General features: G+C 36.1%; 2 protein-coding genes and 1 long non-coding RNA gene across 3 annotated transcripts; all 3 read left to right on the forward strand.

Annotated features, from left to right (window-relative positions):
* The first annotated feature begins 998 nt into the window (after positions 1 to 998).
* Positions 999 to 7274, forward strand: LOC146141153 (sodium- and chloride-dependent betaine transporter-like). The gene is made up of 11 exons (XM_083392825.1): positions 999 to 1164; positions 1560 to 1691; positions 2196 to 2418; positions 2680 to 2812; positions 3007 to 3141; positions 4085 to 4188; positions 4686 to 4779; positions 5327 to 5470; positions 5877 to 6014; positions 6611 to 6787; positions 7209 to 7274. The coding sequence occupies exons 1-11, from the start codon at positions 999 to 1001 to the stop codon at positions 7272 to 7274; spliced, it is 1512 nt and encodes a 503-aa protein (XP_083248951.1).
* Positions 7275 to 9291: 2017 nt separating this feature from the next.
* Positions 9292 to 11581, forward strand: LOC146141154 (uncharacterized). Its single transcript, XR_014501272.1, has 3 exons — positions 9292 to 9408; positions 10200 to 10314; positions 11350 to 11581. It is a non-coding gene; the product is annotated as an uncharacterized LOC146141154 (long non-coding RNA).
* A 1037-nt stretch (positions 11582 to 12618) lies between these two features.
* On the forward strand, positions 12619 to 18871 carry LOC146141155 (uncharacterized). Its single transcript, XM_083392826.1, has 8 exons — positions 12619 to 12655; positions 13662 to 13877; positions 14623 to 14859; positions 14905 to 15021; positions 15416 to 15527; positions 16137 to 16271; positions 16845 to 16979; positions 18450 to 18871. Exons 1-8 carry the CDS (start codon positions 12619 to 12621, stop codon positions 18763 to 18765), a joined length of 1305 nt encoding a protein of 434 aa, XP_083248952.1. The 3' UTR covers positions 18766 to 18871.
* The last annotated feature ends 1150 nt before the right edge of the window (positions 18872 to 20021 follow it).

The following is a 20021-nucleotide window of genomic DNA, read 5'->3' on the forward strand; positions in this document are numbered from 1 at the left end:
ACAAAATTTAAATAAGGTTATTACATAACCAGGGGTGCTCATTGGTCGGTGAAAAAAACTCAGTGCCGTCGAAACATAAACCAGCTGTTTTTTAATGTTTATAAGCAGAGTTAAAAACAAGAGCTTGCATGACTAAATACAGGGTTCGCAAACTATGATGATATTGTATGATTGTATTGACAGCTACAGACAAAAAATAAAATTGAGCAATGTTTATGTTTACGCTTTACGACGACTACGTCCGACCGGTGAAATTAAAACAATGTCATTTGTCACGAAATTTTGTCTAATAGAGTACACATACATGCCGGTGTACGAAATCAGTCGAAAATAGCGAAAGAAAGCGATAACACCAATATTGTCGCTTTTCGGATAACTATATTTTGGGGTTATTTTACGAAAAATTTTGCCTTTGTTTGTCTAAGTCGTTCAGTTTTTGTAGCGAGCACTACGAAAAAGTAACTAGCAACTTAAAAAAAGACCAGATCAATTTAGTTTAAAAGTGGTACAATATTATTGGCGAGTAAACCATAGGCGTAGCCAGGGGGGGGCTGAGGGGCCATGGCAAAATTTATAAATATTTTACTCTTAATAATTTGTTTTTTTTAGTATTGAAGAGCAGTACCACAACAGTCGGTCACAGGCATGCCACACCTTTAATTGTCATGCACTGTTACGTCACAAACAATGTATTTTATATTACGTTAGCTATACATTAATGTAGTTTTACCACTTTTAGAAAGTTTTTGCTCTTTGAATGGTTTTTGAGTAGTGCATTAACACTCAGTCAGTTGCTGCTCGAAACAGTTTTCTAGCATTGTTCTTTGTGTTCGTTAGGGCAGTTAATACAATGACAAAAGCTAAACAAAAAAGTTCAAACTTTTTTGCCCCCAAAAAATTTTTGGCTGGCTACGCCACTGGAGTAAACGTAAAACCCGCAACTAAATAAAACTACGAATTGATTAACTTTAGTAGATCAACAATTCCTAAAACTAAACATGCCAAGCGAGGAATTGCCAGAGAATTCTAGCAATATTGGTAAGCCAAAGAAGACGCGGGCTGAATGGAAGAAACCTTGGGACTTTATGTTTGCATCAGTGGGATGCACCATTGGTCTTGGAAACGTTTGGAGATTTCCCTACTTGTGTTTCAAGAATGGTGGAGGTAACAACTGCTTTACAATTTTTGGTCAATTGTTTTATTATATACATTTGTGTTGTATTGAAAATAGGCCCATGAGGGAATGAAGTCAATATCATGCCAAACAAATGGCGAAAATAAGTTTTGGAATACATTTTAGACCATAATGCTTCGTTCGTGATAAGACGTAGATTATGTCGAAGCCAATACAGAAGTAGGGAGCATTTTGAGACCGTTTCAAAAACTCTTTATTCATTTTCAGCATAGTCAAAATAAACACGTTCAAAAACCTATTCAGTTCTGTATGGGCTTTGATATTCTTACTGTGGAAAACGTTTGTTTTTTGATAATTATAGTTTGTAGGTTTATTGCGTTTAGGAAAGAAATTGTGTCTTTTTTCTAACCTTGTTTTCTCAAAGGTGCGTTTCTCCTGCCCTACCTTCTAAGCGCCATCTTCCTGGGAATTCCCCTTTTGCTCCTGGAGATGAGCATTGGTCAAAAGGTCAAGAAAGGTTTGATAAAAAGCTGGGCCATCATTCCTGTCTTCAAAGGTGAGTTGCAAACTTTGTAAATCCAGAAAAGCATACTGTAGAATAAGAACAGCGTCCTAATTTAAGTTTTGTGTTGAAAAAGGCGCCGTTGGAAAATGGTATAGGCCTATATTTATTTTTATATAAATTTGTCCTTTAGAAGTATATTTGAAAAATGTCTTACACCAAAGTTGTGCCATTAGCACAGTAGTTGCCAACCACAGGAAAACGGACTGTAAACAGTATTGAGATTAAACGACAGAACAAGAAACGTTTGAATGCCAACTTTTCCAATGTGATATTTTCTGTGACCTACAAGTTGCATTTCGGAAATTTAAGCCCTGAAATCCATTTACTATGTTGTGTAACTGTCCTTTACTTCAAATATTTGTTAATTTATAATTAAAGACACTTCTGCATAATAACAGTGAAAGGCAAGTAACTTAGCGGGCTGCAGTAACATTTTTAATTACTTAACACGGAAAGGTAGTTCCGCATAGAAATGGCTGCAGAATATTTCATCAGGAATCGGAATTGCAAGTGCTGTAATACTTGTTCATACCAACGCCAGTTATCCAATCCTGCTCACTTGGTGTCTAAAATACTTCGTCAGCAGCTTTGCCACCAACTTGCCTTGGACCACTTGCCACAACGATTGGAACACTGCTGACTGCGTTACACCAAGCGGTGTGAACACAACCGGGACAAACTCAAGTAAACTCATGTCGGCTGGAGAAGAATTTTGGAAGTAAGCGATTATCTTAATGATGGTTCAACTCAAGAATATAATACCATCAGCTTCAAACTAAATCTCAATGTACGCTGTCTACCGTTCATATCCCTTACTTCTCTGTTGCAAACTGACTAGAAGGTTGTTTGTGATTCCTGTTATACCAAGAAACACCATAAAATATTTAATACCAAAAGGGCTATTCGCAGCGAATGCTGCCATTTTACTGAGTGTTCCCGATATCCATGAATAACTAACGTTTTTCAATATGTTTGCAAGGTACGGAGTGCTTGGCATTACTTCAGGCATCGACGATCTTGGAAAGCTTAAACCAGATCTAGTCTTATGTTTGGCAGTTCTGTGGGTGGCCATTTGCTTGACAACCTTCAAAGGAATAAAATGGACAGCAAAAGTACGTTTTTTTTAGTAGTGACCGTTAATGACATACGTAAACTAAATAACATTTGGCTTCCCACTTTTTGTAAAAATTGGAATTCAAGCAAACTAAATTTAAAAGTGAAGTCGTTGAAATTTTGACCAAAACATATTCGATTTAGGTAGTGCTTATAAAACAATATACATTTTACAAATAACATTTTTTTAAAGGTTGCTTACGTAACGGCAACAGCACCTTTCATTCTTATCGCAATTCTTTTGGTGAGAGGCGCTACATTAGATGGCGCTACAGATGGGATTGTATATTACTTGTATCCAAACGTCACAAAGCTAATGGAAGTAGAGGTATGCCACAGTGTTTTGTTATACAATCAATTGTTATCACTCTACTACGGAATACATTTTGTTCTTGGGAATTACAGTTTGTCGGGTATTTGCGGTTAGGAAAGAATTTATTACTTTTTTTACCTTGTTTTTCGAAAGTATATTTATCTGTATCCGAATGACACGAAACTGACGGAAGTAGAGGTATGCCGCAGTATTTTGTTATACAATGAATTGTTATGACTCTACTATTATTTGCCGATAAAGAATGTTTGGCTAAATACAGAGTATTAAGGCAAAAGATTCTTGCAGACAGCGACGAAATGCACTTAGTTAGCCAGAACTGCCATTTTATTCTCATGAGAGGACCATTACCTAATTATATGACCAACCCATCTATTTGACACATCAGAACGCAATCTAAGAGTTCCTCGATTTTTAGGTTTGAAACAATTAAATGGCATAAAAGCTTACTCAGTAAGGGTGGACCCGACGAACCTAACATATGGTCGAGAGAATATGTCAGTTGTAAAAGTCATTTTGACATGATGTCCAAGTCAAGTCATCGCTAAAATAACTTAAAACTAAGTCAAGCGTTTTAAATGAATAACTAGACAAGTCCCAGTCCAAGCCAAGTCATAATTAGGTCAAGACAACTTCAAGTTAAGTCCTTCATTAAAACAAACGTTAAGCAAATAAAATTGGTAAACTCGTCCGATTATGAGCAATAACTGAAGTAACAAATAAAACATACGCAACTTGTAGCAAGTAAATTGTTTTACCAGCAAATATTAAGAGAAATATCCAATTTTACAAAAAATGCTTCATTTTATCAAAATAATTAAGTTAAGTCAAGTCATTTGAAAACAGTTACGTAACACAATACAACACCGGAAATAAACAAATGCTGAATGAGCTTGCTTTTGTTCTGCGTTCGTTAAACCAATTTAATCATTTTCAATAGGTTTGGGCGAGTGCTGGCTCGCAAGTCATTTACTCCTACTCCATTGGATTAGGCTCAAGTGTGGTGCTCGGCAGTTACAACAAGCCAAGTCACAATGTGATAAGGTAATACTTCCAATAGGACATATCTGATAAAAATTTCCAACGTCTTTGTCAAGTAATTTTTTCTTGTAGTGTGTTCTACTAACATTTCAATGTAAATGTTTTTCCAACTAGCTAAATAAATGTTTTACCGACAACTACCCGGGTAACAGAGTCCACACTGTTTACAAATTTAGATCAATTCGAAGTCCTAGTTAAGTCATTATTTAAATTATCTCACGTCTAAGTCAAATCATTAGCGAAAATGACGGCAAACATCTCTAATCACGAGCAATTTTGACTGGCAAACACCAAAAACTTAGTATGACTGCGAGCAAAGTGTTTTACGGGCAGATATTTCGTTAAAGCACACCCAAATTTAACAAAACAAAATTAATAGAAACAACTTCTGATTTCACTGTAATTTAGGTCATTAAAAATTGACTTCAGTACACTAAATTAACTTGAGTCAAAACAAAGATGCATTCCAGTTACTAAATTATAATAACTTTTTTTTTCAGAGATTCCATCATCATTGGAGTTATGAATTGCGTGACAGGTTTCGTAAGCGGTTTTGCCATCTTCTCAACTCTTGGGTTCATGGCAAAATACAAGGTAATTATATTCTTGCTCGTTTATTTTAGGTTTCAGTTTGAATTAAACACAAAAAGTCTGACCTAAGTTTGTTCAAAAAATCATACCTTAACTCATACCTTTAGGACAAATATACCTCACAATACCAATTTTAATTTATAAAATGACCGTGCAGATGGTACGCGACAACAAACCCAAGATAAAAAGAATAACAGAGCAACATTTGTTTCACCCAAACGTTGCTCTAATATTTTGGTAACCTTTTAAAAGACAGTTAATTGTACGTATCAAATTATTGACGGGATAACATGTAATCCACGAGGGTCAATTCGCAACACAATTTTTTATCGTTCCTAGAACACATTTCAAAAAAGAGATGCCATGTTACGAACTTACGATTAAATATAATACGACTGTACGGCATCAAGCAGTTTTACGTTTTTTTTGAAAGACGTGGTCCAGTTATTTCTTTAGACGCCTGAAATTTGACAAAATTACATGCGCAACACGTGTACAAAACCACTCCTGATAAAATCACTTTAAAAAATGGATTTTCTCTCGTTACCAGAACACAACTATCGACGAAGTGGCGCAGTCAGGCCCGGGCTTGGCCTTTACAGTTTACCCCGAAGCCCTGTCTCTTCTGCCTCTTCCCCAGTTCTGGACTGCGCTTTTCTTTCTCGTGCTTCTCACACTTGGCTTTGATTCAATGGTGAGCTGGTACACGCTTAGAATATGTTTAAATCGGTAAAAAAGTCAGTACCGCCTTGTGTTTTTATGTAATAAGCAATAACATGTGGCATTCTTTTTCCAAAAGTGGACCTAAGTCATTGTTTTTTTAAGTGCAATTGGTACATAGGCCAGACTTTAACATAGGTCATTTGGCTAATTCGTCTAAGGCAATAACAACATAAACTTGGATTTAATGATTTGGACGGGCATTTAGAGAGCTTTCACTTAAAAAATAACTGACTTGTAAGTATTTCTGCAAAAGACTTGGGTTAGACTCATTTAATTTTAAAGTGAATTGTTTACAACACTAATAAAATCAACCGAAAAATGTTGTGGTTTAAAGTTTCTTGTTCAGCTTTGCCTCTCAAAACGTACATTGTCCACAGTTTGTGTTCCAAGAGTGCATTGCCTCGAATGTGATCGACAATGTGCCAAGGATTCGCAAACTTCGATACAACCGCGAAATAGTTCAAGTCGTCCTGGGGTTTCTGATGTTCCTTGTCGGACTCTTGATGGTCACAGAGGTAAACTAAAATGACTGAACTAGGCTTTTTGTTTTGTAAATTTAATCCCCCCATATAAAAGAAAACATATCAAAAAACAAGGTTTAAATTAAGACCCCATACGGCTTATGAAGTCGTTTTTGGCTTTCTCATGTTCCTTGTCGGACTCTTGATGGTCACAGAGGTAAAATACCAGCTAAAGCAAACATTCAATGTTGGAAATGTAGTTTTGCCGGTCAAATAACGATTTATCAAAATTAGCGTTTTTTTACTTTTTTCACGTCGACCCAAAATTAAGCGTAAGTATAACAACGCAGCTTTGGTGACCAAATTATCATCACTGAACTTTAAGGGAACAAAACATAAGAAATTGGTATATTAGGTAGAGGGAGTTTATTTATTATAGACCATGTTTTACATTGTAAACAGGACCCCCTATCTGTATACAGGACCCCCTATCTGTGTGGTAAGCGGCAGATTATTAGTTGTATTTCATGCAAACTAATTTGTTACTGGTGTTCGATCTGTGTGGTGTAAGCGGTATCTATATGAGTAATTTTTTTACCTGATGAAGCAGGTTTTCTTATGAATTTAAATTAAGAAGTATATTTTTACAGCTTGTAGTAATATATTACTTGGCCAACACTTCCCTTCTGACATACGGCGACTACGTTTACCCAGTGTGGGCTCAGCTGATCGCTCATATCATGAGTTTGAGCTCGTTTGCGTGGATCCCTGCATACGCAATATTCACACTGGTGAGAAACAGAAAGGAAAGAAAGAAGGATAAAAAGGTATTTTACAATTGACTTAATAACATGAGATTGATGGTAGTTTTATTTCACTTAGGGTTGAAAATCTTTAAAATTTTCATATTTTATAGCATTAATTATTAGGGTTTTTGTGCGTTGGATTTAATCTTGGACCCTGTAAAGCAAGCTGCAATTATTCGGCAGCCATATCCCGCTTATTATAACAGTTTCTACATGTTGTGTTAATTATTTGTAGGGTGGTAGTATTGGTTGGGTTGTAGGATCAATAAAATGAAACTTATACTTCTAACTTCAGTAAATAATTGTCCCGGCCCTGGCTTTGAAATAATCGTCGTAATGGATTAGGCTTTTTTCGAAATTGTTCATTCGCGTGTTACACTTCTACGAGTAAACTTGTCTAAAAAGGAGAGTAAAAAACAAATAGCATTCGTTATACTTCTAGGTACTGCGAACTATCAACGACGATAAAGATTCAGAAATGAATGAAGTTGAAATGAGAATTCTGTGAGATCTATTTTTGGATACGAAAGTAGTCCTGCAATTTTGTCAATGTTTATTATTCGTGTATGTTAATGAGAGTGTATTCTTTACATTTTGTATACCATAATTGTGGTGACATATTTATTATAGACCACATTATATAACTACCAGTCTGAAATAAAGACGAACAAAACGCGTTGGCGTTGCTATAAAAATACCCTTACAATACGTTCAGAAGGGCTATATCATAGTGGCTGTACAGTACAAGTATGTGTAGGTGTCTTTTATCGGCTCTATGCTATAGATTATATCATGTAATCACAACACGAAAACTGTTTTTTTAATGTAGAAAAAAAAACGTTTTGTAATGGCGAAACAATTGTATTTAATTGAATAGGTTTATCTAATTCTTTCAGCCCGCAGCATGTTCCCTTAATGAAGCTAAAATACGGTTAATGACAGTTTAGTAACAGAAATGTTTGTCGGAAGTGTAGCGCACGACTATTTACCGACTAAGAGATTTTGTGTTTATTGTGCAATTTACGCTGTAACGGCTTATTCCCCAGATTTATTGTCTACTCGCACCAAAGTGTAAATGCTAAATGTCCTGTTCCACGATTATCTCGGCGGTCAGCAGTTTGATTGTCGGTAGCTATTTAAGACCGTTTTCCGCTTGTAAAAGAAACTTCTTCTCAGTTATCGTCTTGCTGTTCGCAACCTTTGATATTTGCAAGTAGCTTCTACTATATGCTAACTTGTCCGTCTTCTATAGTTTAACTGGTTGTTTGCTTATCAGATAATATAATTCTAATAACCTATACGTCTTGTGGTTGGCTAACGAGTTATTCGCACGCAACCTTAAAGCGAGAGTCAGAAACTTCAACAATTAAACTCGTGCCCCACAGAAGCAACTAGAAACTTTGGACAATTTAAAGCTTTATATAAGTTTTTTTAATTAGTTTGACGTTTCCTTTGTTTAATTTAAATTAAATCAATAAAATCTAACACATCATTTTACATGCGATCGCCTGTCCTTAGAGTTATCACACATTTACAAAATGTTACTGTAGGATAAACCTCGTCTAGTTTAGCGACGTTATAGCTATATTGTAACTTTAAGATCGCGCTTATTACATTGCGTAGGATAGATAAGACCAGCGTACAGTTAAACAGCAACAATAGGTATTTTTTTGAATTAATTGAAAAAATCCTACCAACACGGCAACGGGAGAAATGCAGACAGGATCTACGGTTTAGCATAACGCGATTGTCGAACAAGATTAAGTGGGTAAGCGGGATGTGTAGCCTTTCGCTTCCTCTGCGCGTTTGACAGTTCTACGAGGGAGGGGCTGGGTACAACGCTTTACAACTAACTGTGCAGCTCGAACCGAATAGTCGAGGCAGGCAGCCTTGGGTTGAGTTTAACAGCGAACGAAGGCAAACAAGCTACTAACAGGCACGATTTTCTGCACGGGACACACAACAAGGGTTTAACAACCGCAACGAAGGACCTTATCAGCCGATAACTTGTAACGGATATCGAAATCTAACAACGGAACTGCACATAGGCCGAAAGAAACCAATTTGCATTACACCAGTATTACAAATCAGTCTTTGGAGCAGCGTCTATTCTACAATCTAAAATCACATTCAAAAGAGTTGAATGAAATAGTTAGGAAATACCAGTGCAAGAGCAGAAACGACTTGTCTAATTCTAAATCAACGATTGCCTATTGTGAAACAACGGTAAGTTTTGTTTAGAAAACCATCTTTAAATTATGATTTATTAACAAAAACGTATGTTATCCAGAATAAGTTCTACTTTAAAGGGTCACTATACAGCACAAAAGAGCAAATAATTCAAATTTACACAAACTTTTTGTTGGAAATTACAGCTTACATATTTTACAGTTATATTTGTTAACTTTTTTAGCATACGTCATTTGCACATTTAAATAGCCAGTATAATATTAAAACCCTTGTGGTGGAAAGTTGTATGACGCTTAGAATATGAATATGTAAAGATATGCTTATTATTAATTTTAGAGTCAAAGAAGAGCAAAAAAAACTGGAAAACAACTGCAGCAGGTAGAACAAAAATTTTGGGTCCAAAAACAAGCAGATGACCAACCAAATGAATCCAAGCGACCAACTTGAACATGGTAAAGTCAACAAAGTTTGATACACACTAGTGTAGAACGTTTTTTCTGACTTTAATTAATTTTATTTCTAAAAAAATATTTTGTAAATACACGACGTAAGATTGTGTTTTAAACTTGGATGAAAAACAAAGAAATTCTTATTAAAGTATCAGTTTCAAAACGAAATTACCAATCAAACATTGATTACTAACATTGACTACTAGAAGATAATGATTAGGATTCGTAACCAATGGGATCGACCAGTTTCAATGAAAGCCAATGCAATATATAGCAAATCAACGCAGTATAGATATTACCATCGAGCCCTAAGTAATGTTAGCTGAAGTGCACGTTTCATGCATTACCGCCGACCACATATACAGGAAATCCTCTATTACTGTTGATTGCTTTCTAAGCCAGGTCACACCATTTAGACGCTTATATGTACGCCTCACATTTTACCTTTTAAATACCTAACATAGCCAATATGTTGACCATGAAGTTTTTTTCCAGATAAGTGACCGTAAAGTTGGTTTATTTATTTGGCTGTTCATTCATACTTCTATAGGTTGACAATAATTTTCGAAACAAGTTGTAAACATACAATCTTTAGGTTAAAGATGACTGAATATCACCTTTGACCAAACTTATTTTTGTTGTCGTATTAAACAAATATTTAACATATTTAGTAGAAGTGTTAAGTTCATATAAAAGTAGATAACATTGTATAAACCTATCAAACATTTATCATATTTTGTCTAAAGTTTACTGCAATATCAAACCAATTTGTTTCTAAATACGGTTTGTTCCAGGGGAACTTGGAAATGTGCCAGCAAACATGCAGTTTTTCCTGTACACCATGGTTGGACTAGGGGCGTTCTTTATTCTCATCGCAATAATAATCATTATTGTGTACCTCAAGCTAAGGTAACATAAGGTCACATAATTTTACCTTTTGTTGTGAAGTTAACGGCAAACGTAATAGAAATGACACCCCATCCGTCAGAAATCAGTGCAGTTCTAAGCAAAAAGGTCTACGACAATCAGTGCATTCAAAGGATCAAAAAGTCCGACTTTTAGACTTTGAGGTCTTGGACAATGCACTAATTTGCATTAACAAATGTGCATAAGAAGATTAAGTTTAACAATACTTGACCCAACCAAACCCAAACGCTAACCAGCGCCCTAACCCAAATAATGTGCGATAATTTAATAATTATAACGCTTCAGGCCCCAATACCTCAATTTGTGACGTAATAATCTTAAATACAAGGACGAGAAACCATCCGAGTTTGGGCTTTTTTCCCCAGCATTTAAAGAATTATTAAAATAACGCACATTATTTGGGTTAGGATTCGGGTTAGCGTTAGGGTTTAGGTGGGTCAAGTGTTATTAATCCTATCTCATACTTTTTGTTATCTTTTCTGAACTTTTAATGAATATTTTTAATTTATTTACGCCGGGAGTTTACCTAAAGGTCCAAATCAGTGCATTGCCAGGACCTCAAGGTCTAAAAGTCTAGACTTTTCTGCCTTAGGATGCCCTGATTGTCGTAGACCTTTTTGCTTAGAAATGCACTGATTTCTAACGGATCGGGTGGAAATGAAATAAATGTTGGACCTATGTAAAGTAAACCAGTTTGCTATGATACTTATTCTTAAGAAATTACTGCAAAATATTTGTAAATCGGCGAATCAATAACTCCGTCTATATAAATAAACTAAACTAATACTTTTTAACACACTATTACGGATGATGCCGCGGCAAAGTCCACTAACTAAGGGACAACTTGTCAATTTACTAAAAACGTATTTCTACTGATCATTTAATGACCGCTGTGTTATCGAAAAATAACCAACCTATCATAAGGGTTAACGTTAGTTTCGTGGCGCATTACCATTCAAACGCTGTATGTTGTGTATAGCTTACATAACGACAATGTTGTTATTTGTTTTAATTCAGACGTGTCCGCAAAGAGATTCAAACCGAACAAGGGCAATCCCCCTTTCCAAGAATCGCTGTGCTGGAGTTATAGGCAAAAGTCATTTGCATAAATCCTTTTTAAAGGACTAAATCTATACTTTGCTGTGCTCAGTTTGTAGATAACTTTAATGTGTACACACCATAAAATGTGCTGCGTTTTGTGAAAATGTTTTTTTAAAAGTAAAATAAAGTAGCGTTAAGTGTTGCTGGCGACACCTTAAAAAATAAATTAAAAATATCATATATACACGTTTACATTCGCTTCGCAACATTTAAAGTCCTGCTTTTGTGACCGTGTGATGTATTACCCTGCTATGTCACTGTATAAAAGTGCCCTAAAACCGGGTTGTCGTTTTTTTTTGTCAAGTGCATTATAAGAAAGTGTTTCTTTATGAAGAAGTGTTGTACACGTCGTAACACTTTTTCAGGTGACGTATGATACTGCAGTTAGGTTAGGATCGTGGAGCTTGTATAAACATACGACATCGCTATGAGCATATATTGCACAATGTACGGAAAAGCAATGGAGAATTTGTTAATCTTTAAAAATAAATATAGGTCACACATAATTTATTAAATACATAAATTAATGATAGGAAGCAAACAAACCTTAGTTTTTCCTGGTCATTTTCCTCGTGGTTTCACTTCGCTACCGTTTGCTTGAAACTTCGAAAAGCAACTTAGAAACTCGACCACGATTGATCGTTGATCTAAAAGTTTTTGTAGAGTTATAAACGTATTCCTACATGTCTTACATATTATTACAGACAGTAAAACTAGATTTTCATACGGGCTCTAAAATGGCAATAGAGGGCTTGAATAAGACATAAAATGATATTACTTCTGAATGTATCTAAAATAAACACTAGGTCCTTAAAATGTTAAATACACCCTACTGGTACTTTACATAAAGGTGATACATCGCTTGTTTCGCATATCCGGTAGAATAAAGCAAAGTGTTCGAAACAAATTTTTCAATCCGAGTCAAAACGAACACCGCGGCACTGTGGAGTGACGCAAGTGAAGGAACTGCTACTACTAACAATAAGAATGACGCGCTTAAGCCATTATAACGCGGCTCAGAAAGAATGGAGGGAAGTTAGTGCGATCCCAGTCATTGTGTGAAAATTTACCTTCATCGTATAGCGTCACATTTAGGCAGGCCTGCTTTAAGAAGGACACGACAGAGTCTTTAGGACATATTCGTGTAACTTGTACAAAATACACCGACCAGCACTTATTAAAAATATGGCAAAGGCATTGTGGATTGGTTTGTTGATGACAGGTAAGGATGTACGCTTTAAGACTTAAAATAAACTTGTACAGTACACGGGTGCGGGTTTATTTTTGAAGTGTACGTTTGTTTGTTGAAATTTACTTATTAAATCTTTTTCACGAAAAGAGAAAGGAGTAGAGCCGGCCAAGGATTTAAGTTTTGTGGCATTTCTTATTGCGTAGCAACATGACGTCATCAACAATAGAAACAAGATTCAAACTGTTAAAACGTGTTGCAGTGGTCTCGGGCTGTATTCGCCAAAAGCAAAAATATGAGTTTTATATATATGCAATGAAAGATACACACACAGTTATGTGTTCAAAAACTGTGATTTAGCCCTTCGGAAGCTGCTTTTTGACCAACTATTAAATCTTATGTATCATTAGTACACCGATAGCCATCGCAGACTCACGAAACCTGTCGATCAAAATATAACAAGCAAGGCAGGCTAGGAAAACAACTAGCCTGCAGTGAGGTTCCAACTCACGATTTAAATATGCATATTTATTTGTTAACAGTTCAGGTGTTTTTTTGGTCAAGAAAACATATATGTCGATTAAAAAAGTTTCTTGATAGTTATGCCTGTATGACGGAACCCAAAGTACAGAATTTGTATCAGGAAGTCTCAAAATAGGCGCGTGAATAGCTGAAAATTACCGTACAGAAAACAACGCAAAAAAAAGTGATACTGAAAGTGCGAAAATGTATCGGGTAAATGTAAGTGAGGCAGATATGTGCCCACGAACACGCCCGAAAAGTAGCCACAAAACTAATTCTCATATCATGTGGAAGTTAAAATGCAATGAATATGTCTTAGTAACAGAAAACTTTCAGCTAATAATACCGCAAATTAGTTAGTCATTTGTTAGTAAACTTGATAGTTTTGGAGGATTCACATTAAAAACTTCTAAGAGATATAAACGACGGTCCGCGTCAGCTGACGTTTATCAAACCCTTAACCGTGCTATGTACCTTAACCGTTAAAATCATTGCGAATTCTTGTATTTCCTGTTAGGTGGATTTTTGCTCGTTCGAGGTTCGCCCCTTTGCGAAAAGATGGGAACAGATAGAACTGGGTTGATCCACTTTGACAGCCGTTTGAACAACGGCACCAATGAGAGCATGTCGTGCCAGTGGAGCCTCAACACAAATACGAGCCAATTCGTGCTCTCTTTGAAGCTGATAGATCTGCGAACTTCTGGTCGAAACTTATCCTTCGTAACTCCCGACGGTAAGCGTTGTATTATTGTTTTTGTTAATATTTCTGTGGCAAGCAAAGTGGCAAAACTGCACAGTTTCGCTTTAGTAATTCGTTGTAAGCATATAGCTGTTTTCAACGTATATTTAACGAATTTTTTTGGCTGCCTTAAAGTCGATATGTGCCCACAAAAAGCCTCCAATAACGTTATTTTTAGTCAGCACTTCGATACAATAAGAAGCTTCAAATCATATAATTCCTGTCCACATAGCTCACCAGCAAAGTAAAGTTAAAATAATATACAAATTTCTGCGTTTTATATAGTAGGCTATAGTTAAGTTGCTATAGCCTACTACTACGAAACAAACATTGGCAAAATTAGAATCATTTATATTTTTGATGTAAAATGGATAATTAACGTGGACGAATAAATATACGGGTCTCTGTGATATTTACCTATTTAATCCGATACCAGTTATTTTGACCAAAAAAACAACAACAGTAGTTTACAGGTATTTTTTATATTCTTAGGTGATTAATGTATTGAGGTTTAGCTATCTCTATTGTGTACTATTTTGCGATTAATTTACTTTGTAAGGTTACAATTGCTGCCCTAGAACGCAAACCATGGCCCTTACCACCCTCGATACCGCCGATACCACAGTATCGGACGAGTATCGATATTATCACGTGGCATCGGCATTGGCTCTGCCCCGATATCATCGGACATCTATCTCAGTAACCCTAACATTGTAACCCTACCAAAACCTTGTTTTAGGAACGGTTGTTAAATCGGATGGAGGCGGCAGTCCGTCAGCCTCCAACGAACAATGGTGCGGACTTTACGTGAAGAAAAACGACGGAAACGAAACTACCTGTGGATCTTCGGTCGAGTATCCCGACATTTGCGCCAACTCCATAACCAACATCAGCCAAACCTGGCCTCCTATCATTACCATTAAAGCGCAAGGAAACGTGAGCACAGTTGACACCACAGCTGGCCAAAACGACACCGGTTACCCCGTGACTATCGTTCTGTACACATTCTTTATGTGTCCAGGCAACAAGGTAACCCCCAACAAGGTATCCCCCAACATAACGATGTTAAGTACAACTACGCAGACCAGTACAACTACACCACTCAGTTCGACTACTGCTGCAACTACAACTACTACAGGTATGACCACAACAACAACAAAGAATAAAGCGACTGAGCCGGGTAACACGTATTACAGAAGCGCAATAAAAATTGATTGAATGCCGAATTGCTTTTGGCAATCTATTTTTAAAAAATATGCGAATCGTTTTCTAGCAGGATTCAGTTTTATAGAAAGGGGGAATTTGTTTAAAAGACTCGCTATGGACGAATGTGCTTTATCAAATTAGTGAAATTCTTCGTTAGTTTAGGGTTTATGTTCCCTATCGTGTTATATATTCTTTTTTTTACTTATACTGCAACTGGTATATCAATAGGTATTTATTACCAATAGAAATGATACATGGGGTCGCTAAACAAGCTATATGGTAGAATAGAAGCCATAATTATAACACTATCGTACTATACTTTTCAGTTACATCAGCACCTACGACCCTCGCCGTTTTTCTGCTAGCTGCGTCATTGGCGTTTGCGGTTTGCTTTGGATTGTGCAGCTGCACGTTTGTGTTCCTCTTCACTAAATCCAGGTACGGTTGCCAATAAATAAAGACAGGTTAAAAAGTGTCGGTGCCAGGTGGACCTCAAGTGCTTACACACTTTTTTCTATCAAAACGATACAGATGTTCATGTTTTTGTATCCAGTCGGTGGTATCTCAATAAATGTTCTTGAAAACCCCAGCCTACGTTGATTTAAAGTAAATTGCCTTAGTTCAATTCTTTAATATAACAATCTGATACGAGCCTTGACGGCCATTTCGAGTAAGACATTTTACTTGAAAAAAAAATCCAAAAGCTACATGTAAGTGTTTTTCAAAACGCGTCATATCTTGATCCTAAAATGAATAAAGAGTTATGGAAAACTTTCAAAGTTCTACCTACTTCTGTATGGGCTTTGATATTTATTTTAGGTCCAAATACAATATTCTGCTATTATCTTAAGAATTATTCAAAACATTCACAAAATGCAGTACTTCTGTATGGGCCGTGATATTTATTCTACGTCAAAATACAACAATCAGCCAATCTGCTTCAAATATCATTTTTTCTCCTTTACAAGAATGATTTTTTTTTTTTCAGTTTAAACCGGTTACATTTGATAACGGAATTTATCATAAAAATTCTCAAATTTATTCCAGATACCTGAAACGATCGCAAAATAGTAACCAGAACACCACAGAGGCACCAATCGAAACTACAGGAAATCGGTCCAATCAAGAAAACAGCGCACCTAAGGTTTCAACTGCAAAGAAACGTGCTTTAACTCCACTAAGGTTTGTGTTAAATTAGTTTGAATAGTGTTTGTCTTTTCCACTTGACTTGTGCGAAAGTTGCATTGCTGTATATGTTGGTTGTAGGTTAGGTATATTTTTGAAAGTTTTAGCCGGACAATGTGCGTTTTAATTGATTAGGAGTTTGTGTGTTTGCATTTACTATAGTTAAAATGAAGGTGAAGTATAGTTTGTTCGGTAAATTCTTGCCACTTTGGCGTTAACGTGTTATAGTAAAACCTAACCTGACTTTATACACACCGTTTATTGTTTCTAACCTATTTCAATAAAATTAGTTAGGACGATTATAAATGTTTTCAAGCAGCGTCAGGCAACTCTTCTGTAAATTTAGACGACAACATGTATTTTGGTATTTGTGAAATTGCGGAGGCAACATTTTGAACAAGTTTCTTCTGGTAAACTAAAACTTAAAAGAAATGTTTCGGTAATTCATTTAATTAAAAAAATCAATCCTACTAGAATTGTGCTACCCCTTGAAAATATTTTGTACGTTCACCAGACAAATATTTAGATATTTCCGGGTGTTTGTTTTTCCTCTAATCCTTTGTGCTTCAGATCATTAAAGTGGAACCAAAACAAGAAGAACCGTAGTGACGTCACAAAAGCAACAATCGAACACAGCGGTAATCCCCTAAGTGCAGACAACAAAGGAAAAGTTGTAACCGGAAAGTCCGCTATAAAACCGCTGAGGTGCGTGTTACAGTTCTTGACGTGATTTATAGTCACCTCAATTAAATTAGCCCAGAGCTCCCCAAACGGTGGTTCGTAACCATATACAAGGGCAGGCTGGCAGAATCTTGCCAGGCTTCTGGTGACAAGCAATTTTGGTCTAAATTATCCTAAACTTGAATGATGTGTTCGCCTAACCCTAGAAGGAATGTATCAACTTTGGCAGGTTTTGGCGATAAACAAGGCTATTAACAAGTAAACAGGATAACAAAACGTTGCGCCAAATGCGCAAAATTTTTTGTGACATCAAGTAATTGACAAATACATTTAAAGGGACATGCGAAGGTACAACCTGGGGCCTGGAACTGCACATGTCTGCTTTTCTTACTCCAACACTGTTACATTGAAAAGCTGTTTTTTCATGCGGAAACGTGCAGCTTAAAACCAAATTAAAAAGCGCGAAAAACGTATTCTTCGGAGAAATCTTCCATTTATATTCCTCTAAATAATGATATTTAAAATACAAATTGTCACAGTCACAGTGCAACATGACACATAGTATGCATAATATATTACCTTTGGGATAGATAGATTTGTTTAAAACAAAGACATTAAACCTAGCAAAACAAGGTTAAAGGTCGCGCAAAGCGCGTAAAATTTTTGCGATAATTAAAACAAGCAAAAATATACTTCAGGCCTTAGGTGGAGAAGCATATCCTTGTACATCCTTAATATGCCGATGCGAATGTTACACCTGTTTAGCAGGAAATGGAGAATATTTCATATAATGGAGAATTCAACTCAATATAGAAATACTTGCCAATCAAAGCAAAATTGCAAAAACACAACGTGCTTCTACAGCAACTTTTTTTTAAATGGCACAACAAAATTAATTTCTGCCAATTGTGTGTAGGGGGTTGCAAGTTTTAGTGGACGCGAGTAGATCCACGTTAACTTTTTTAAGTGATGAGACCTCTTATCATTTTCGATATAGAAATATCAAACTTATACAGAACACAATTCACAACTGAGTCGCACAATACATCAACAATTGCGAAAAGCTTTTAAATAATAAAAGAGGTAGCATACTAGCAAAATTAGAAAGCCCTGAATTAAACAAGCCCTTCATTAAGTCAACATTTTCTTCGCTAACACAACTCGCCACATATGATTGCCACAGTGAAGTAAACACTTTAGTTTTCTAAAAGTTACTTCATCATTTCTGCTTTTTTTCTCCCGTATTTATTTTTTGGAGAAAGGTCGCTATTTGTGAGGAAGAATTAAATATAAAAATAAACTTTTATTTATTTTCTGGGGATGTACTGCAAGCTATAAAAAAGTGAGAACCACTGGTAATAACTTTCCCAAAATACTATTAAGGGTGCCGCAAACCATTTATTTGTTTCTGTATAGTGTACCGCAAGCGAAAAAGGTTAGGAACCACTGTTTTAAACACCTGAATCACCCTATTCTTTTATTTTTCACCGCCAGGACAAATAAGGTGGAATACGTGAACAGCGGTTTCCTTAAAAAGACCTTCGGAATCCACGGAAAGCCACAAAACCGAAACGAAAACACCAGTCAAAGTAACGCGAAAACCGGGAAGAAAATCGCCTTGAAACCGGGAGGAAATGTGCCAGGGATGTCTATATACGATGACCCAGACGCGAATCACGGCTATGTGCAAATGGCATCTCGTCCAGGTCCCAGTTCTAAGCCTCTACAGGTCGATGAAGCTGGCTACTTAGTTGTCAACGGGTCGCCAGCCAAGCCAGAATATATCAGCTTTGCGCAAATCAAGCAGTAATGAATCAGACACTGTGATTGCGAACCGTTTTACGCCGTTGTTTCCAGTATCTTTTTTATGTATATCCCATTGTCGAACTATTTCTGGACTCCAGCCATAAGACCGAAAGAGAACAACATCAAGGTCAAAATAAAACACACAATAAGATCAAAATTGCCCTAATACCTAATAGTCGTAGGCCTAATAACGTCTAAATTGGAGTAAGACCTAAACAAGTCGAAATAAGACCTAAATGTTTAAAATAAGGCTTATACAACGTTTAACTATTCCAAAACCCATCCCTACTCTTTCACTAATTTCTTAAATAAGAATAAGGCCGATGCGTCAATGCCAGACCGATGGACCCAATCGTCCCTCCTATACCTACAGTTTTAAGCGTCATTCCAATACATTTAGAACTAACTCCGACAGATTTGGTTCTTATTCGAACGATTTTACATGTTGTTCTGTCGTGTTTCTTACTCTGCGTTGGGCTTCATTATGTCATTGGTCTTAATACTATCGTACCGTAGATTATTGTATCGCTATCGACATAATCGACAAACATTCCTTTCGATACATAACGACGTTCAACATATTTTCTCTTTTCTCTGATCACCGTTATTTTCACGCTTGTGATCACTTTTATTTTTGTTGCCGTTTAGACGGATATCATGAATTGCTTACATTAAAAATCATGAAAATATCATGAATTTCACAAAATTAAGTTTGCACAAGATTACTCAAATGTTTAAAAAGCTTTTTTACTTTTACAAAATTTTCTCGTTGTACACAAGAGAACTCTTTTCTCCATGTGTTGTGTTATTTTCTAAATTTTAATAGTTTTAAGCACCTGGAAAACTATCTTGCGCCCTTATGTGATAGATTCATTCCAGGTTTGTTTTTGCTTGTATTGGCATTTGCTGTTAGTCGTGTTGAAACCATTAAACACTTGTTTAGCTGTTTATCCAAGACGGATATCAATCCCCATAATTAAACACAACATTAAACATTATTTAGTTGATGCAGTGCAGGATGAATACAGTTGGTTCCTATAGGATTAATTACAGACAGGCGCTGAAAGGAACCGTTTGACAAACATGATTGTGAAGTATCACCAAAGCACAATATAAAACATTACAAGATAGAATATTGCTTGACAAAAAAAATCTCAGGTTATATATGTTTATTTTTTCGAAAGAATCTTTACATATGTTTATTTTTCCGAAAGAATCTTTACATTGTGTGCTTTACGAAACCATGCACTTAACATTAGG

The sequence above is a fragment of the Ascidiella aspersa genome, chromosome 6 (assembly GCF_963924565.1).
Source record: "Ascidiella aspersa chromosome 6, kaAscAspe10.2, whole genome shotgun sequence".
In the NCBI taxonomy this organism is placed as follows: Eukaryota; Metazoa; Chordata; class Ascidiacea; order Phlebobranchia; family Ascidiidae; genus Ascidiella; species Ascidiella aspersa.

Bases quoted from the DNA above. Each gene is read 5' to 3' on its own strand.
- LOC146141153 (XM_083392825.1), top strand. From the start codon at position 999: ATGCCAAGCGAGGAATTGCCAGAGAATTCTAGCAATATTGGTAAGCCA. The intron at 2,813-3,006 runs GTACGTTTTTTT...ATTTTTTTAAAG, and splicing joins GAATAAAATGGACAGCAAAA to GTTGCTTACGTAACGGCAAC. The intron at 4,780-5,326 runs GTAATTATATTC...TCTCGTTACCAG, and splicing joins GGTTCATGGCAAAATACAAG to AACACAACTATCGACGAAGT.
- LOC146141155 (XM_083392826.1), top strand. From the start codon at position 12,619: ATGGCAAAGGCATTGTGGATTGGTTTGTTGATGACAG. The intron at 14,860-14,904 runs GTTACCCCGTGA...TTATGTGTCCAG, and splicing joins AGCTGGCCAAAACGACACCG to GCAACAAGGTAACCCCCAAC. The intron at 16,272-16,844 runs GTTTGTGTTAAA...TTTGTGCTTCAG, and splicing joins CGTGCTTTAACTCCACTAAG to ATCATTAAAGTGGAACCAAA.